The 17,450-nt window shown below is 38.7% G+C and overlaps 1 protein-coding gene across 1 annotated transcript in view; it reads right to left on the bottom strand.

The window, feature by feature from the left end:
* Positions 1–6,478: 6,478 nt before the first annotated feature.
* Positions 6,479–17,450, bottom strand: part of ANO3 (anoctamin 3) — a 363,106-nt gene continuing 352,134 nt past the window's right edge. The window contains exons 22-24 of the mRNA XM_034768757.1: positions 11,913–12,051; positions 10,756–10,861; positions 6,479–10,160 (exon numbers count right to left, since the gene is read on the bottom strand). Coding sequence (XP_034624648.1) covers positions 9,978–10,160; positions 10,756–10,861; positions 11,913–12,051 — 428 coding nt within the window. The 3' untranslated portion in view covers positions 6,479–9,977. The remainder of the gene's footprint in view (positions 10,161–10,755; positions 10,862–11,912; positions 12,052–17,450) is intronic.

Here is a 17,450-nt window from a genome sequence, read left to right as displayed (position 1 = left end):
CACCGAAGTGCCCCGAAGACGCGGAGCGGAAGGACCCCCGCCGAAGACCCAAGGCCCCCTGAATGCTCAGAGGAGGTGCGCTGCCGCCTAGGGCGGCAAAAACCCTGGTGCTGCTCTTGGGTAAGCGGGGTGTAGGGGGGGGACACCCTGACATTAGCCCCCCTCTTCCTTCCCTCCCCCCTGCACAGCAAGCAGGAGGCTTGGGGAGCAGCTCCGAGGCAGAGGACAGGAGCAGCACATGGCAGTGGGGGGAAGGACACAGCTGAACTGCAGGCAGCTGCTGCACAGGGAACTTAGGGGAGCAGGGAGCTGATAGGGGACTGCCGGTCCACCCTGGTTCCAAGCTCCCACCAGCTAGCTGCAATGGGCTGCTCTTCCTGCAAGCAGTGGACAGAGCAAGCAGTTACCAAAAGGCGACTTTAGAAGGGAGCATTGCACAATTTTAAATAAGCATGTTTCCTCATTGATCAGCAACAAAACAACGTTAAGCGGGACGACTTTAAGTGAAGAGTTACTGTTCCTAAATGGGAGCTGAGCTTTTGGGAACAGACCACCACTTACTGAGGTGACTAAATGAGACTTGCTGAGTGCTGCACTCTTTTGAAAATCTGGCCTCACATTCCTTCTTCACTTCCCTTTTCTCTTTCCCCCCTTTCTTCCTAATTTGATCTCAGTGTCTCATTGTTCTAAGCTTTTTTGCCATTTTCTTCCCAGGATCTGAATCTGCTGCTTTCATATATAGTCACCCATTCCTCTCAAATGAGGTTTTTTTTTTAAAAGTGCAACACCAAAGAAATGCCAACCGGATAACAAAAACATAGCCTCTTTTCAAATGTAACCTCAGGTTGCCATCCATCAGATTCAAGACTGACTCTTTAGCATTTGGGGCCAATTTTTCATGACAAGTAACAATCCCCTCCCCCACCCCCTCAATGTACTAACATTAAGTGCATGTACCGAACCTTGCACTTGCGTATGCAATTTACATGAAGCACATTTACAAATCCCCAGCTATCAATCCATGTGCCGTGACCTACCTGCTTGAACAAAGACGGAGAATGTTCAGGAGTGTTGTATGCAGGGGTACTTTTGATTGTGCTTTCCTTTTGCTGGACTTCAAAAGTTTCAGTCTGGTCCTTCAGGTTTTAGAGCTGCTCTTCTATTGCAGTATAACTTTTGTACTGTATCCTAAATTAATTTGCAAATATTTAAATAGTAAAGGGTTAAGAATGTGCCATAGTGAAGGGAAGTCTATGGGAGAAATCTGGGGAGAGAGGAAAACTCTGCAAGACTCTAAGGACCCAGGGCTCAGTATAGGAGCATGAAGGTGATATTGAGGCAACAGAAAGGACGCAAGTGGAATCACTGGTAGCTAGATTACAAATGCATTACAATCATAGACTATAATGTTAGCTTTCTCTGCTGCAGCACTGAGGATCAAAGAAGAGCAGCTGGTGAAGCATGGAGAAAAGTAGAGGTAATATAAATGAGAAAAATAGGGATAAAATACTTGGAAGCTAATTCTGTCCCCTCCTCCACAGCTGGGTGGGTCCTGAGCAGCAGAATTGATTGAGTTTATCTTCACAGATCAGGAGAAAGTTTGGGGGACTTCAAAGGGAAACACTCCTCTACCTGGCATAGAGTCCTATTCCAGAGCACTTCCTGTGCAGCATGGGCTGATGGATGGATGAGTTCAGAGACTCCAATACTGGCTGGATTCTCCAGTGCTTCTACTCATGGGTTAATGCAGCTCCATGGTCAGGGGAAGGAGAATGGTGAGGAGTCCTTTACGGACACCTTAAAATATCCACGTACTTAGGAAGACTTCAGCACACGTTTCAGTGCTGTGGGGCTTGCTGGGGCAAGATGCAGAAAACGCTGGTCCTGATTCAATGAAACACTTAAAAACATGCTTTTCTTTGAGCATGTGACTAGTGCAGGGGTCGGCAACATTTGGCACGCGGCTCGTCAGGGTAAGCACCCTAGTGGGCCGGGCCAGTTTATTTACCTGCTGACGTGGCAGGTTCGGCCGATCGCGGCCCCCACTCGCTGCGATTCGCCATCCTGGGGCAAAGGGGGTGGCGGGAAACCACGGCCAGCACATCCCTCGCCCGCGCTGCTTCCCGCCGCCCCCATTGGCCTGGGACGGTGAACTGCGGCGAGTGGGGGGCCGCTGTCGGCCAAACCTGCCGCATCAGCAGGTAAATAAACTGGCCCGGCCCGCTAGGGTGCTTACCCTGGTGAGCCGTGTGCCAAATGTTGCCGACCCTTGGACTAGTGTTTTTTCACCTTCCTCTGCAGCATGGGGCTCTGGTCACTTGAAAGTTTAAATTAGCGTAAATGGTGGATTCTCTGTAACTTGAAATCTTTAAATCATGATCTGAGGACTCCAATAACTCAACCAGAGGTTATGGGTCTATTACAGAAGAGGGGTGTGAGGTTCTGTGGCCTGCAATGTGCAGGAGGTCAGATAGATGATCATGATGGCCCATCTGACCTTAAAGTTTGTGAGTCAATGGGATGACATATGTGCACATATTTAAGTGTTTTCCTGAACTTGCATCTGTGTAAACACATGGATCTGTTCAACTCAGTAGAAGTTTTGCTACAGACTTTGTTGTGGCCAAGATTTGGCCCCAAGAAATTAGTATAGAGGAAAATTTTACATTCACACGGTGGGTTGGAGGAGGAGAGGTGCAGAAAGTGATGACTCAGGACTTCAGCCCTATCACCACTTTTTTCTATTAAAGTTTCATTTTTACCTGGTTGAGAAGGGGTCTAGATGGTGATCATGGTTAATCATTTTAAACAAAAAATCCAGTAGCTCTTTGTCAGACATTCTTGGGAATATCTTTCATTGCATCCCTAATGGGCTCATCATCCCAGTGACTTGATACTGCATTGAAGTGGGTGCACCCACCAAAAGTAAGATAGCATTTCCAATTCAATGATTCATATAGAATAAATTCACAACAGTGTGGTGTCTCTCATTAACATGGTGTATATATGTTGTGCTGACTCCTTGAGTTGAGGTGGACTACAACTATGTAGAGGACATAGTTTACGAGAAATACATTAGTGTAAAGAGTGTGTGTGTGTTTTACTAAAACTTTCAATGTCTGTGATAAAGAAATTCCACATCTGCTTTAAAGATATCCAAGTTTATTACTGAAAAATGCAATATTCAAATGTGTAGGATACAATAAGTAGTTGAATTTGTACATGTAAACCTTGATAAAGTAAACAGCATCTCAAGGACAAATTTATGCCAAAAGTGTCTTACAACAGTTAATCAGATCAATCGCTTTCCAGGAAAAAAAAAAAAAAAGCCTTTTCCTTTGTATGACATAAAACTGTTTTTTTCTGTGTGAATTCTTAAAGTTTGAGGCTATTCATAGGGTCATAAAAAGTAATTTTAAACACAAAAGGAAATCAACAATTAAGAGGCCACAGAGGCTTTTAGTATGTAGTACTTGAGTCAATTATTCTCAAACATTTTCTGGTAAGTATTGCAATCTCATTTTAAATATTACTTACAAAGTTTGGACTTGTAAATAGAAAAAATAGAGGAATTTTTTCCCTAATTCTTTACTTAGAAACCAAGTTGTATTTAAATATTACATAAATTTCAAATATATACACAAATATATTTAGAAATCTCCTATGATCATGATATTGCAAGTCAGCCAGGACTATTATTAGAGTAAAAATGATTTAACTTTGTTATTTCGTAACATTTTTACACACAATTCTTTTCAAACAATTGAAATTTTAGAGTTACTAACCTATATAGAAATTAGAATAAACAATTTGGCAGACTGTACAAATACAAGATTCTGAGTCATCTAAATGGAACACAAAATAAAAAGATGATCAGATTCTTTTATTTTTTAGGGGAGTAGGATGGGGTGGGCAGAGCAACTGCCATGTTCTCAATGATTAAAATGTATTGGGTTCAATGCTAATTTCTCAACTATTAGCATCCTAATCACAAATTACTGGCAATATCAATGCAAATCTATGCAGAATATATTACATAACAAAGGCTATGGCAAAAAAGTTAGTGCAAGCCAATGGAGACATTAAAGGGTACATTTTTTAATGCAGTGCACAGATATACAGCTATAGGAATAATTAACATTTCATGGCTAAATCACCATGCTGCATTAAAAATTTACCTCTATAGGGAACGGCAAAGTGATTTCTATGCACTCCCTAGTTGTACTATCACAATGAAGTTGTGCTGTCATGGTGATGCTAAACCACGCCAATATAAGGTGACAGCATATAACATTACAGTGTAAAGATGAGGCCAACACTATCAATACAAACCCTGTGCTGATGGTTTCAAACTGATCTCAATTAAGTCAAGTTATATATGTTCATATTATACAATAGGGAAGGACGTAGGATCTTGAGATTTCAGTATTTTGAGAACATACGTGGGAATTTAGTGATTTTCAAAGGTGCTGGATGGACAGTTCTGGAAAACGAAGTCCTAGCTGCAGATACAGCAGCAGTGCATGCTTCCTCACACTACTCTGACAAAGTGCACTCTGACCTGGAAGAAGTATCTGTGCACATTCCCTAACTTCGACCTTGCTACTGAGAATGCCAACAAGAGAGTCAGTTCTGGTGGAATTTTTGTGATGTAGACAATTGTTCATTGGAAACAGGACTCAGGCCATGTAAGTCACTGAGAAGGTATCAGTTGACCCACCTGGCTAGGATCTAATTGTGATCTAAAAATGAAAGACTTCGTCTCATCACCCATCCAGTTGCCTTTAAATTAAGCACAGAGTTTGGCCAGAATGAGTAATAAACCCCAAAAGAAAAGGAAATGAAGCATGAAAACTACTACAGCAACTTAACTGTAACCCTCTTATTCTTGATTACAACCAATATAGGACCTGATCCAAAGCCAAGTGGAGTCAGTGGGAGTCTTTACGTTGACTTTAATAGGCATTGGATCAGGACCATACTGCATCTGTTCCTCAGTGAATTTTTTACAATGTTAGATTGTTACATTCTATCACTGTAAAATATATAATTTTACTAATATGGATACAGTACGGGAGGAGATAGAGAGTTTGGACTAACTATAAGTGATTTTCAATGGGGTGTACGTTCATAAGAGACTTAAGAGCTTTTGAAAATGTTATCCTTTAGCTGTATTAGTTTAGTAAGCCACGCGTGGGTGTGCTGTGACAGGCTTAGTAATTTCTTTGATTTTTGCCCTGTATAACAGTCTGTCTACATACCAAATTTCCTGTGAGTTTTAGTCTCAGCTGCAATATTATGTAAAAACACAAACATGGTTGCACGTTCAATTTCCATACATTTATCCTGAGTGATCATCTTCAGTCTTTTGTGAAAATTACGAAACAGGAAAAATTTCCTGTTGGACAGAAGATTGCTTTTATTAGGAATGTTAAGTGAACTTATCCCTAAATTACTTCGCACTTCTCAGTTATCTCCATCTTTATATCATGCCTTGCATATGAAAGTTTATTTAGTTTTATCTTTCTATAACTTTTTTTCTTTTCATATGTAGCTACTTAAGTAAAATGAATTTTCTTTATAAACTTGTTGCCCACTAAATGTTAAAGAGAGTTTGTTTACACTTATTTTAGTGAGTATGTATGCTAAAATGCAGTTATCTATATCATAGTAGCCATATGATTTTTAAAATGAAGAAGGCGGATTTCAAATGAAACAAAAAAGGAAATAACTCTTGTTAACATGCCTATGTTAATTGATGTGGAATGAACCATATCATGGCACAATCCAGCAGATGAACTAAGTCCATAAAAAAGCACAAGCAATCACAGGTAAATGACAATGGTTTTAGTCATCTCACAAATTCTCTGAGTCAATGTCAGCTTTTGCAATTTACAGGAAAGTAAGTCACAGTAAGAAAATCCCTCAAAGCAGACTACTTGTAGATCTCAAATTATTTTGTTTTTTTTTTATTTAGGATGAGCTAACCCATAGGAACAAATATTATAAAATGCAAATGGCAAAACCAACACCTACTCTAAAGCTGTGATTCCCAAGCCATTTTTAATTTTTGTAGACCATTTTATAGGAGGGATCCTTTTACGGATCTACCTCTTGAAATCCATACGGGGTCCTATGTATCTTTGATGGTCCACAGAACATAGTTTGAGAATCACTGCTCTTGCACATGTGCAATTCACAGTAATAGTTCACTTGATGTGCTTATTATGCAAAAATGAAATAACATATTTCTAAAGAAAAACAATTATGGTATATTATCTGCATGGAAACTTTAGGCTTGCTGTTTTTGAGATCAGCCTAAAAAGGTATTCTCAAATTTCCCTACAAAATCTTTATGTAAGAGTCGTGTGAGGAGAGTTTTAGGGAAAAAATACACATGTTGGGGACTAGTTTTCATCTTTAAAACACCTTAAAAAGATGCCCCAATCCAGCAATCCTGTGGTGGGCATTTACATTCTAAGTGCCAATCGGAAGCTTGTTTACATGGCACAGCCATGAGCACTAGAGGGGTGTGAATTCCAAAGCATGCCATGGTTGCACACTAATTGGCCCATGAAGACACTAATGGCATGCACTAAAAGTTCCCTAGTGTACATTTACACAGTACTGTTGTACTAAGAGTCCAAACTTCGACTTTAGAAATTCCAGTCAGGGCCCAAGTATGAATACTGAGCTGTTAATCTATATATTGATCTATTCACTTTCAGTGGCAGAAAGTAAATACTAGTGAGGATGATGCAACAGAATTCTTTGAATCAAGCTCTGTTTGGATAATTATTTTTCTTTTCTCAACCACCAGATTTCTGATCTCACACGTTAGGACAAATTTAAAATGTAAGTTGATGAAAAAGATGAATGCTAAATTGATGGATTTTTTTTTTTATTTCTGGAATGAAGATTCCTTTTTGATTGTATCAAGACACTGAGTTCAGATAGGAATAGTTAAGACATTTTGTACTAGTGACTAGGATCTGTAATATTTAAAAAGCTGTACTGTACCTGCTCATGCGGTCTCTCTTAAGGTGCATGCATAGAACAAAGTTATTATAAACTAGATCGGGAATGATCTAAAGCATTTTTGCACAGATGCAACGTTTTGAAGCTCTGCAGCTTTGGAGACTTCATAAATGAAGCCTGCATGCACAAGTCATTTATACTGGTCATTTATTTGGAAAGAAATATCTAGAATATGAAAATATAGGTTAATCAGCATTCATGTAATACATAATTCCTGAGGACAGAGTGTGCCTTATATCTTTGTAAGATAATTTGTATTTTATCCAAACACCACACTAAATGAAATCTAGCAGAAAGGTTCTCAGCTAACACAAATTCCTATATAGAGGCAATGCCCTTAGACATTGTTGATACACTATAGAAACAAAGGAACAAAAACACACAGTATTTCTCCAGAAGTTCTTGTGCTTTCCCAGCACTTTAAATTAACTGAACCATGTCAAATTTATATATTCCTATCTAACGTACTTCTATATTTCAACACTGAAAGTCATTATAGAAGACTGCTGTACATCTCCAAATCTAAGACCATACTTTATTACAAAAAACATTTCCTTTCTTATTTCTTTATTTTTAATGCCCAATTGAAATTCTTCCAGCTATACATTGATATGTGAAAATATCCTCAGGCCAAAAAAACCCAAAACACATGTAGAAATATTAATCATAAATTTTTGGCTAAATTTATACCAGTCCTTCTGCCTTGTTCCAGCCAAGGCATTTTGTTAAAACATTAAAAGACACATCATTTGTGACCCTATGCTAGTTAATGGATAAAACTAAACTAGGATGCTATAAAGCTGGGGAGTTAATACATTAAACGAGACAATACAGATGTCTTAAGCACAAGACAAAAGCACATTAAGAATTTCTTATTAAGAATCATGTGACACTGAGAATACAGTGTAAACAGAGTAGAATGGAAACCCTTCCTCTTGAATAGAAGCATGGGAAAGTGTCAGTTCTACAGAGCTAGTGCTGTGGAATTTTTGGCTAATAAACTTTGATTAGATCCCCATTGGTGCCAAATTGTGGAAACCCAGGCAGTTTTCTTGTCTGGTCATAAAAAGCTGGACTTTCTCACTACCTCAGTGAGGTCAGATGTAGGGCCCAATGAAGATAGCAGAAGTCTTTCCATTTCCTTTAATGGGCTTTGGATCAGACCCACAGAAAGGTACATTAGCATAATGTTCCTATTAAAAAAATTCCTCTTTCATTGGCATTGAAATAATGAAGTAAGATGCATTTTGGATTTGTGCAAGTAAACAGTGGAGTTATACTTGTTACCTAAATAAGGTATTCTGAGAAGGAAAACTTCAATTCCTCTCATTGTCTGCAGCCAACAAGTGATTTCACTGCAGCTTTATCCTTAAGATTGACGCTAGAATTTATCTTTGCTATAGTTTTGGTGCTTTGTTGCATCCTAACATGAGTCTTAAAACTGAAGCAAATTATCTTTGATTTTTTTTCTTTTAATTCTTTTCATCTGATAGAAATAAACCATTTTTTAAAACTGTACAAATGAGAAACAGGACGATTTTAGTTCCCCCCTTTTCCATAAGTGAATCCTATACACTTGTTTTAGTTTAGTACTTCATTTCTCCCGTATTATGAAATATATGAAATATATGAAATGAAGACAATTTCATGACTCTAACCAGAACTGACAATGCAGTATCCTGTATGGATGTGAAAACTGAAGTTCAATTCTCTATGAGAACATTTACTTTTTCTGCTGATTTTGAAAAAAATATTATCCCAAAGCGGCATAAAAGCAGAAAAAATCTAATCCTAACAGTAATATACATATTTTTCCATGCTTTGATTTATTTAGCCCAAGATAAGGAATGCACATTACTGGAATAGACAGAGTGGTGCTATACAGTACTCTGCTTCTCTTTCCCTGAACAAGCAAGTCATGATGTTATACTGTATATTTGATATATATCTGCATAAATGACAGTAGCTTGCATACTGTAAAGTTAACTATATATACATGAGTAAATTATTTGCACTGCAATAGAAATTTCAAGTCAACATTTTATGAAGTCATAGAATCACTATCTAGGTAGATAAACAAAATAATATTGACACATTCATCTGCATGCTACATTTAGCATGGAAATGATTCTTCATTTAGTCTGGAAGTATGTGGAGATGGCCTTTTTGCATATAAAAATGGCAAGACAATTCAAATAGTCACATTTCTTTTCAAATATAGCTGCAACATGGGCAATGCATTGATGTATTCTTTCAATGGAACTGATTTTTCTTTGAATTTAGAATTTTTTGGCTTTATCTATAAAGATAGATGGATGAGAAGTGATGTGCAAACCTTGAACTGCATAGTATATATCAAACAGCCTTGTGTCCCCTGTTTAGATCAGGACCACATCCGCAATCTCACCAAGAGACTAGAACAAACCTGACAAACAGTAAGCTTGAAGGATCATTAACATCAATTTATGGCCACAAAGGCAACAATTAATCATACTTTTTTTTTCATAGGCATTACAACTTCAATTGAACAATCAAAAGCTTTAGAAGTAGCAGATGATATATAACTTGATTTTTAGTCATGCCCTTAATATGAAAGTTTTACAGGCAATGTATTTATTTTCATTATGCTGTTGATGACTTGATGAATAGCATGAAAGTTCATTGCAACTTGCTTTACTGATGCATCCAAGTGCTCAACCCCTCATTACACTTTCTAATGAATTGATAGCAACACCTGGTATTGACCATGGACCAGCGACAGATATGGCTATTCATTTTCTTCATTGGAAGCATGTATTTTCCAGGACCCAGCAAATCCTGCTAATATATTTTCCAATAGCAGCATATATACACACTGCTCCTCATTGCCAGATCTACCTCCATTTGAGACCTGCACTAGTCAATTTTCATGGAATGTTTTTGCTGCTATATGGTATCAACTAAGGCCATTCGTGGTGATACTGTTTCCCATTCTTTTTCCGCTCTCTCTGCAAATGCTCTAGTTCAGCCTCATACATCATTTCCTGGACCAAGTATTTCTCTCTTCTCATTCTGTCACACAAGTCTTTGGGCATGTCTGGGATCAGGTAGGCAATGAAAGACTTTATTCCAAAAACAAGGTGCTGAAAATAAGAACAGAAATAATTTGTTCAAAGATGCTTAAGTGTTCTGTTTAGGACCAAATTCTGGTGCCATAGAAGTCAATGGCAAAAGTGGGACCAGGATTTGACTCGTGATGTAAATAAAAAAAAATGTAATGCAAGATGTTTCTAAAGCAACCCCTCATATAAGCAATGCGGTACAGTATAACAGGAACAAACTTCCTAAAAACAAACCTAAGTTCCAATTAACCTAACTTAGCTTAATGTGCATTCAAGACTCATTCCAGTTTTTTTTTTCTATAGCTTCACAAAGATTTGACTGACATCTACATGCCAGATGAGTTTGGACAGAGGAAATGAGGCTCTAGAAACAGTCTGTAGAATTTGTGCAAACTTTCTCAACACAGTTTCCCAGCATCAGGCAGTTGACCAGTACTGGCATTTTCTAATATATCTGGCTCTTCTTTGTTTCTCCATAGAGCATAAGGTGTAATCACCTAGTTTATGATACTAACCAGTACTTTGGTTTTGGGCTCATTTTAGGATATTTGATTTAGACCTTTACACAGGTGGAGCAGCAAAAGTAGTATCATTTCTCTCCTAATCCATGACTAACCTCAAATACTATAATGAAAGCCAGCCGCGCAGCTAGGACATGCCAGAACTGCAAGGTGAACTCGTAAGGAGCTGAACTCCAGGGTGGCGCTCTGTAGTCTCGATATCTGTAACACAAAGAAAAATGTCCTTTGGTAAGAACACTCCTGAAATAATGTGTGGATTCGATCATTACAGAGGTGCTGGAACGAAGAATCACCAAAATGATATGTGGGGTTAGAATATGACCGGAGAATGAGGAATAAAGGAATGGAAATTATCCATTCTAAATACAAATGTTTAAGGATGTATGATAACTATAAACATGCTTCAGCAGCAATTCAATAAAAAAGGGAGGAAAATGATTCACTGTGCATGTGAGTACTGAACAGGGCTGAGCTTAACATAGCTTTTCATTTCAAAAGGGGGTCAGACAAGCATTTTCTTTTGTTTTGATACAGCAGAACCCTCCAGATTCACTTCAAGTTTCAGTGAATCTCTTCCTAAGTAGGCCTAGGTTCATTTGATTTACTTCTGGAATGTCTCAGCCAGCCTCAGCTAAGTGTCAATTTCTAGTAAACCTGAAACTAGACGTGTTTCACCTGTATGAGTTTTGTTGCAAACACTTTGCACAGCTTTGATAAATTAAAGGAAAAAGTTCTCTTCGGCCTGCATTATGGGTCTCTGCTGCATACCCTGTACTCACTCTGCCTACTCCCACTGGGAGCAAATCCTGTGCTGGTTTTAAACCAGAAGCATAATAATACTGCTGTGCTCTTAATATAGCACTTTTCATCTGCAATCTCTAGGTGCTTTATAAAAAGAGGTACCCCCATGTTACAGATGGAGAAACTGAATCAGACACTTGAGATGACTTGCCCAAGCTGACGCAGCAGGCCAGTGAAAGAGCCAGGAACAGAACTGAGGTCTTGTCTCCTGACTCCCAGTTCAGTGCTCTACCCACTAGGCCGCACGGCCCCCCCACAGAGGGGTGAAACCTCTATATCAAACAAACTTATAAGGAAATACTAATAAATGAAAATAATAAAATAAACTGTTTTCTGACAGTAACTTAAACCCTGGAGTTATAGATGTCAATTTCCATTAGAATCAAATATTCTCAAAGAACAAGGAGCATCTCAATATAGAGATGAAACAAGTTGCACTTTTAACACATACCTGCAGTATCCTGAGTATCCCATACCAAGCTCATTCAGATCAAATACTGATAAACTACTGTTGACATATCCCTTTAAACATCTGGAAGGAAAAGACACAATCTCAATATTTTCTGCAAAGAGCAACTGTTTATCATAGACTGTGCATGCAAAACATGTTTCACAGATCTCCCACCATCGCCAATGCATGTCAAGGATTATGGTACACCTTTCAAATCTTTTATTTGATTATTATTTTTATTATTAATTATTATTATATTATTATTATTATTATTATTTAGTGGCTAGGTTTTTAGCTGAAAGAGTGCCATAAAGTCAATGGATGTTTCAGGGATAAACCCTCACACTATTTTTTTTAAATGAATTTTGTGCATTCAAAAGGAGTTAGATGCTGATTTTCACTATTTATCCAATGAACACATACAGCACATTCAGTAGCAAAGCAAGGTTCTCCACAATGTCCTGCCAAAATACCTGAACCTGAAGGGACCTCCTGTAAAGAGAATAAATGCAGTTCAGTCTCCTTGCAGATTCTGCCAATAATGGAGCCAAATAGGGCCAACGTGATGCTGACTTTTATGATCTGGACTTTTACCCACTCAGAACAAAATGGAGATCACCAAACTGCTTTTCACAGATAGCAAAGAGCCATCTGATGGCAACAATTTTTGGTCATTACTGACAGGAACTACATACAGATTGATGACCCTAGAGGTGAAAGGTTCCATATGTCCCTGAAAAAAATTATGAGCTATCTGTTCTTCCTCAGAAAATCTATCCTTGCTACTTAAATCAGTTTTGGTTTAGAAGTGCCTCCTGAAAGGCAAGGAGGATTTAAGAAAAGATGCAGAAGAACAAGAAAAATTAGCAACCTTTAATCTGAGCTATTAAAGAGGTCTTTAAAAGGAACGGTAGCAACACCCTACTTTTCTAAGATACTGCAACGTATGTACCCCAAATCATCTTGTTAGTTTTCTTTTAAACTGGAAGTTCATTGTCATCCTCATAGAAAATCACAATTTGGTTCTCTGAAAAGATGCATGTTAAAAAACAATGCCTTTTGTCTCCTCCTACTGCACAGTGGTGTAGGGGAGTTAATGAAAAAGAGCCATAGCATAATTTTACTGAGCAGCTTGCTATCATGAAGCATGGCCCAGTTCCCACTGAAGACTATGTTAAGGCTCCATCTGAATTCACTGTGAATTGAATGGTTTTGTGACTTTGTGACAAAAATAAGTGCATATTAAGTGGCATGCCGAAGGGAGGAGTATAAATGTAGTGCCTTCCCTGATAAGCTTTCATCTCCCCTAAGTGGGCCAGCATCAGCAGTAGCAGCAACATCCAATGCAACAACAATTTATGAGTATTATTTATCAAATCTAGTGAAGCCAGAATCTATCCTATCCAATGCCTCTTGAACTCCACCCCCCACCAATGATGAAAAAGGCCAAAGGGGACATTGACACGGAGAAGGGAAATGATGACCATACAAGAGTTGGTGAAAACCCAAGAAACCGGGCAAGAGGAAACCATAAGGAACAGAACAAAGTTAAAATAAAGTCGTCTCCCAGGAACAAGAGGGTATTTATTGCCTCAATGACAACATCTTTTAAAATCACAAACAAAACTATAAAGTAAGGAAACATAATAAAATAATGAAATATATTTACAAAGTTAGTTTTAACATACCCCGCATTGAATGCATAGCTTTCAAGCCAAAGCACAATAAAACATGCTGTCAGCTCACAATTTTAGAAATTGTGAGGTACCAGCCATGAACACTAAACAAAGATAAACAATCTTCTAGCTGGTCATTACTTTTCATGAGCGCTTAAATGCTGAACCAATTTTATCAAAATGAACTCTGATCAGTGAAAAAGACAACTTTTTCATTTCAAATTTCACCCCTTCTATTTTTGTCCTGCGTGATGGATGGGACCAAACAACCCTCCCCAAAGGTTAAAACCTGAATGTTGAAGAATTAATTCCAGTAGCAAAAATATTACTGCTGTGACTGTGCTCATTGTCCTGGGCTTATTTTTGGCTCGCTATCTCAACATGACCCACTCTGATGAGCAGCCAAACAAGTCAAAAATCATGTCATGCTGGTCCCTTTATTTCACAGTAAAGCTGAATAGAATAATGCTTCACTACTGAACATAGATATGTAATTAACTTGTGGCACTCACAGCTACAAGATAATAATCACCGTCCTCATTAACCTGCAGAACTCATTATCACAAGGCCAAAATGAAGCAAATTAGACATTTAAGTGAAAAATAAGAATAACCACAGTTACATTAGGTAGGATAAAAATTTGTCAGGGTTATGAAGACATCCTGCTTCAGGGCATAAGCCAGCCACTAACTGCCTAAGGGCATAAGGCAAATTATTCCAATATGGAGTCCTAGCACCTTCCTCTGAAGTATCTGGGATTGGCCTGTCTCAAGACAAGATATTGGAACAAGTGGACCACTGTTCCCATCTGCTACGTTAAACTGGGAGGGAGTGTCTAGTGAGGTCCCCACAGGCCTGAGTCCTGGATCCAGTACTATTCAATATTTTCATTAATGACTTCAGTAGCAGACTGGAAAATATGCCTATAAAATTCACAGATGACACGAAGCTGGGAGGGGTTGGAAGCACTTTGGAGCACAGGATTAGAATTCAAAAGGGACTTGACAAACTGGAGAAGTGTCCTGAAATCAACATGATGAAATTCAATAAAGATAAGTGCAAAGTACTACAATTAGGAAGGAAAAATCAAATGGACAACTACAAAATGGGGAATAAGTGGTTAAATGGTAGTACTGCTGAAAATGATCTGTGGGCCATAGTGGATCACAAATTCACACTGAGTCAACAACGTGATGCAGTTCAGAAAAAAGGCTGATATCATTCTGGGATATATTAACAGGAGTGTTTTATCTAAGAGATGGGAGGTAACTGTCCTGCTCTACTTGGCACTGATGAAGCCTCAGCTGCATTACTGTGTCCAATTCTGCATGCCACACTTAAAGAAAGATGTGGACAAATTGGAGGGAAGCTAGAGGAGAGCAACAAAAATGACAAAAGGTTGAGAAAACCTGACCTATGTGGAAAGGTTAAAAAACACTGGGCCTGTTTAGTCTTGATAAAAGAAGGATGAGGGGGAAAACTGATAACAATCTTCAAACATATTAAGAGGACAATGCTCATTTGTTCTCCATGTCTCCAGGACAAAAAGTAATGGGCTTAATCTTCAGCAAAGGAGATTTAGGTTGGATAGTAGGAAAAAACTTTCTATCAGGGTACTTAAGCTCTGGATACTTCCAAGGGAGGTTGTGGAATCCCCATCATTGGAAGTATTTAAGGGCAGGTTGGACAAACACCTGTCAGGCATGGTCTAGGCTTACTTGGTCCTGCCACCACACTGGGGGCTGGATTTGTTGACTTTTGAGGTCCCTTCCAGCCCAACATTTCTATGATCATGTAATACTTTGTATCTACAAGTAAACCACACCCCACCAAAATGAAAAGTTAAAGTCTAAATTTTCTAGAATGGTGATTTTGGGTGCCTCATTATCTTAGTGCTCGAGCTGACACAGCTCAAAAGTTGTGCACCTGCCCCCTTTAAGATGTCTCAATTTCAGCACCTCAAAACTGAGACATGCCAAATCACCAGTCACTCTCGAAAATTAGGGCTATATGTAAAAAACAGTTATAGGACTTTATAGGAAAAACTTTTTCCATCATACAGACATACTTTACAAAGCACTGATTGCAGTTCTTAGTACTCCATGAAACTCTTCATCATGTTTGATTATTGATTTGAGGAAGAAAACAATTTTAAAGACCCAAAGTTTTCAAGAACTTCTCTTCCATGTGAAATACAATTTTACCCTTATCTCAGCAGTTTGTCTGAATAATTTCCATGTTAGGGTTATGAACGGTCTTCTTCTGACATGATGATCAAAAGCACTTGAAAAATCCAGGACTAAAACTTTTGTAACTAGCATGCATTTGTTTATTTCACATTTCCTCCTCTGCTATAATTAATTATACAAATTAAATGGAGATATCCCATCTCCTAGAACTGGAAGGGACCTTGAAAGGTCATCGAGTCCAGCCCCCTGCCTTCACTAGCAGGACCAAGTACTGATTTTGCCCCAAATCCCCAAGTGGCCCCCTCAAGGATTGAACTCACAACCCTGGGTTTAGCAGGCCAATGCTCAAACCACTGAGCTATCCCTCCCCCTCCCCAAAATGGTGATCTCCATTTTGTTCTGAGTGGGTAAAAGTCCAGATCATAAAAGTCAGCATCACGTTGGCCCTATTTGGCTCCATTATTGGCAGAATCTGCAAGGAGACTGAACTGCATTTATTCTCTTTACAGGAGGTCCCTTCAGGTTCAGGTATTTTGGCAGGACATTGTGGAGAACCTTGCTTTGCTACTGAATGTGCTGTATGTGTTCATTGGATAAATAGTGAAAATCAGCATCTAACTCCTTTTGAATGTTGAATGGCCAAAGTGCTAACACACACTACAGATATCAGTTCTTGTTGCTACATACTTAAATTTTACATGAGCCTATGTGCATGTCTCATTTGTCCCATTCGTCTCCTCTGTTGATGTTTAAACCAGTCACCATATTTCACTGTGGTGAAGGGATTTTGAAAAGAAAATCGTAATTTTATTTTAAGTTGACATCTCTGTGGAAGTTGCTTAGGAAACTATGTGATACAGTCAGGTTTGTGTAACTATAAAGGACAAAATACTACTGATCCAATGTACAGAATGCAGGAAGGACAATGGGGGAAATATCACTTCCAGAACAAGATAAGAACATAACATAAGAACATAAGAATGGCTGTACTGGGTCACACCAAAGATCCATCTAGCCCAGTATCCGGTCTACCGACAGTGGCCAATGCCAGGTTCACTCCCTCTGGGGCACCTAACAGGTAATGATCAAGTGATCTCTCTCTTGCCATCCATCTCCCACCCTCTGACAAACAGAGGCTAGGGACACCATTCCTTACCCATCCTGGCTAATACCCATTAATGGACTTAACCACCATGAATTTATCCAGTTCTCTTTTAAACCCTGCTATAGTCCTAACCTTCACAACCTCCTCAGGCAAGGAGTTCCACAAGTTGATTGTGCGCTGGGTGAAGAAGAACTTCCTTTTATTTGTTTTAAACCTGCTGCCCATTCATTTTATTTGGTGGCCCCCTAGTTCTTATATTATGGGAACAAGTAAATAACTTTTCCCTATTTACTTTCTCACATCACTCATGATTTTACTTTCTCTACATCACTCATATGGGACCTGTTCCAAACCCCTAATCATTTTAGTTGCCCTTGTCTGAACCTTTTCTAATGCCAGTACATCTTTTTTGAGATGAGGAGATCACATCTGTACACAGTATTCAAGACGTGGGCGTACCATGGATTTATATAAGGGCAAAAAGATATTCTCCGTCTTATTCTCTATCACCTTTTTAATGATTCTTAACATCCTGTTTGCTTTTTTGACCGCCGCTGCACACTGCATG

Source organism: Trachemys scripta, chromosome 4 (genome assembly GCF_013100865.1).
Source record: "Trachemys scripta elegans isolate TJP31775 chromosome 4, CAS_Tse_1.0, whole genome shotgun sequence".
NCBI classification, from domain to species: Eukaryota; Metazoa; Chordata; order Testudines; family Emydidae; genus Trachemys; species Trachemys scripta.
The sequence above is the reverse complement of the archived record's forward strand: the minus strand, read 5'-3'. Positions and strand labels throughout refer to the sequence as shown.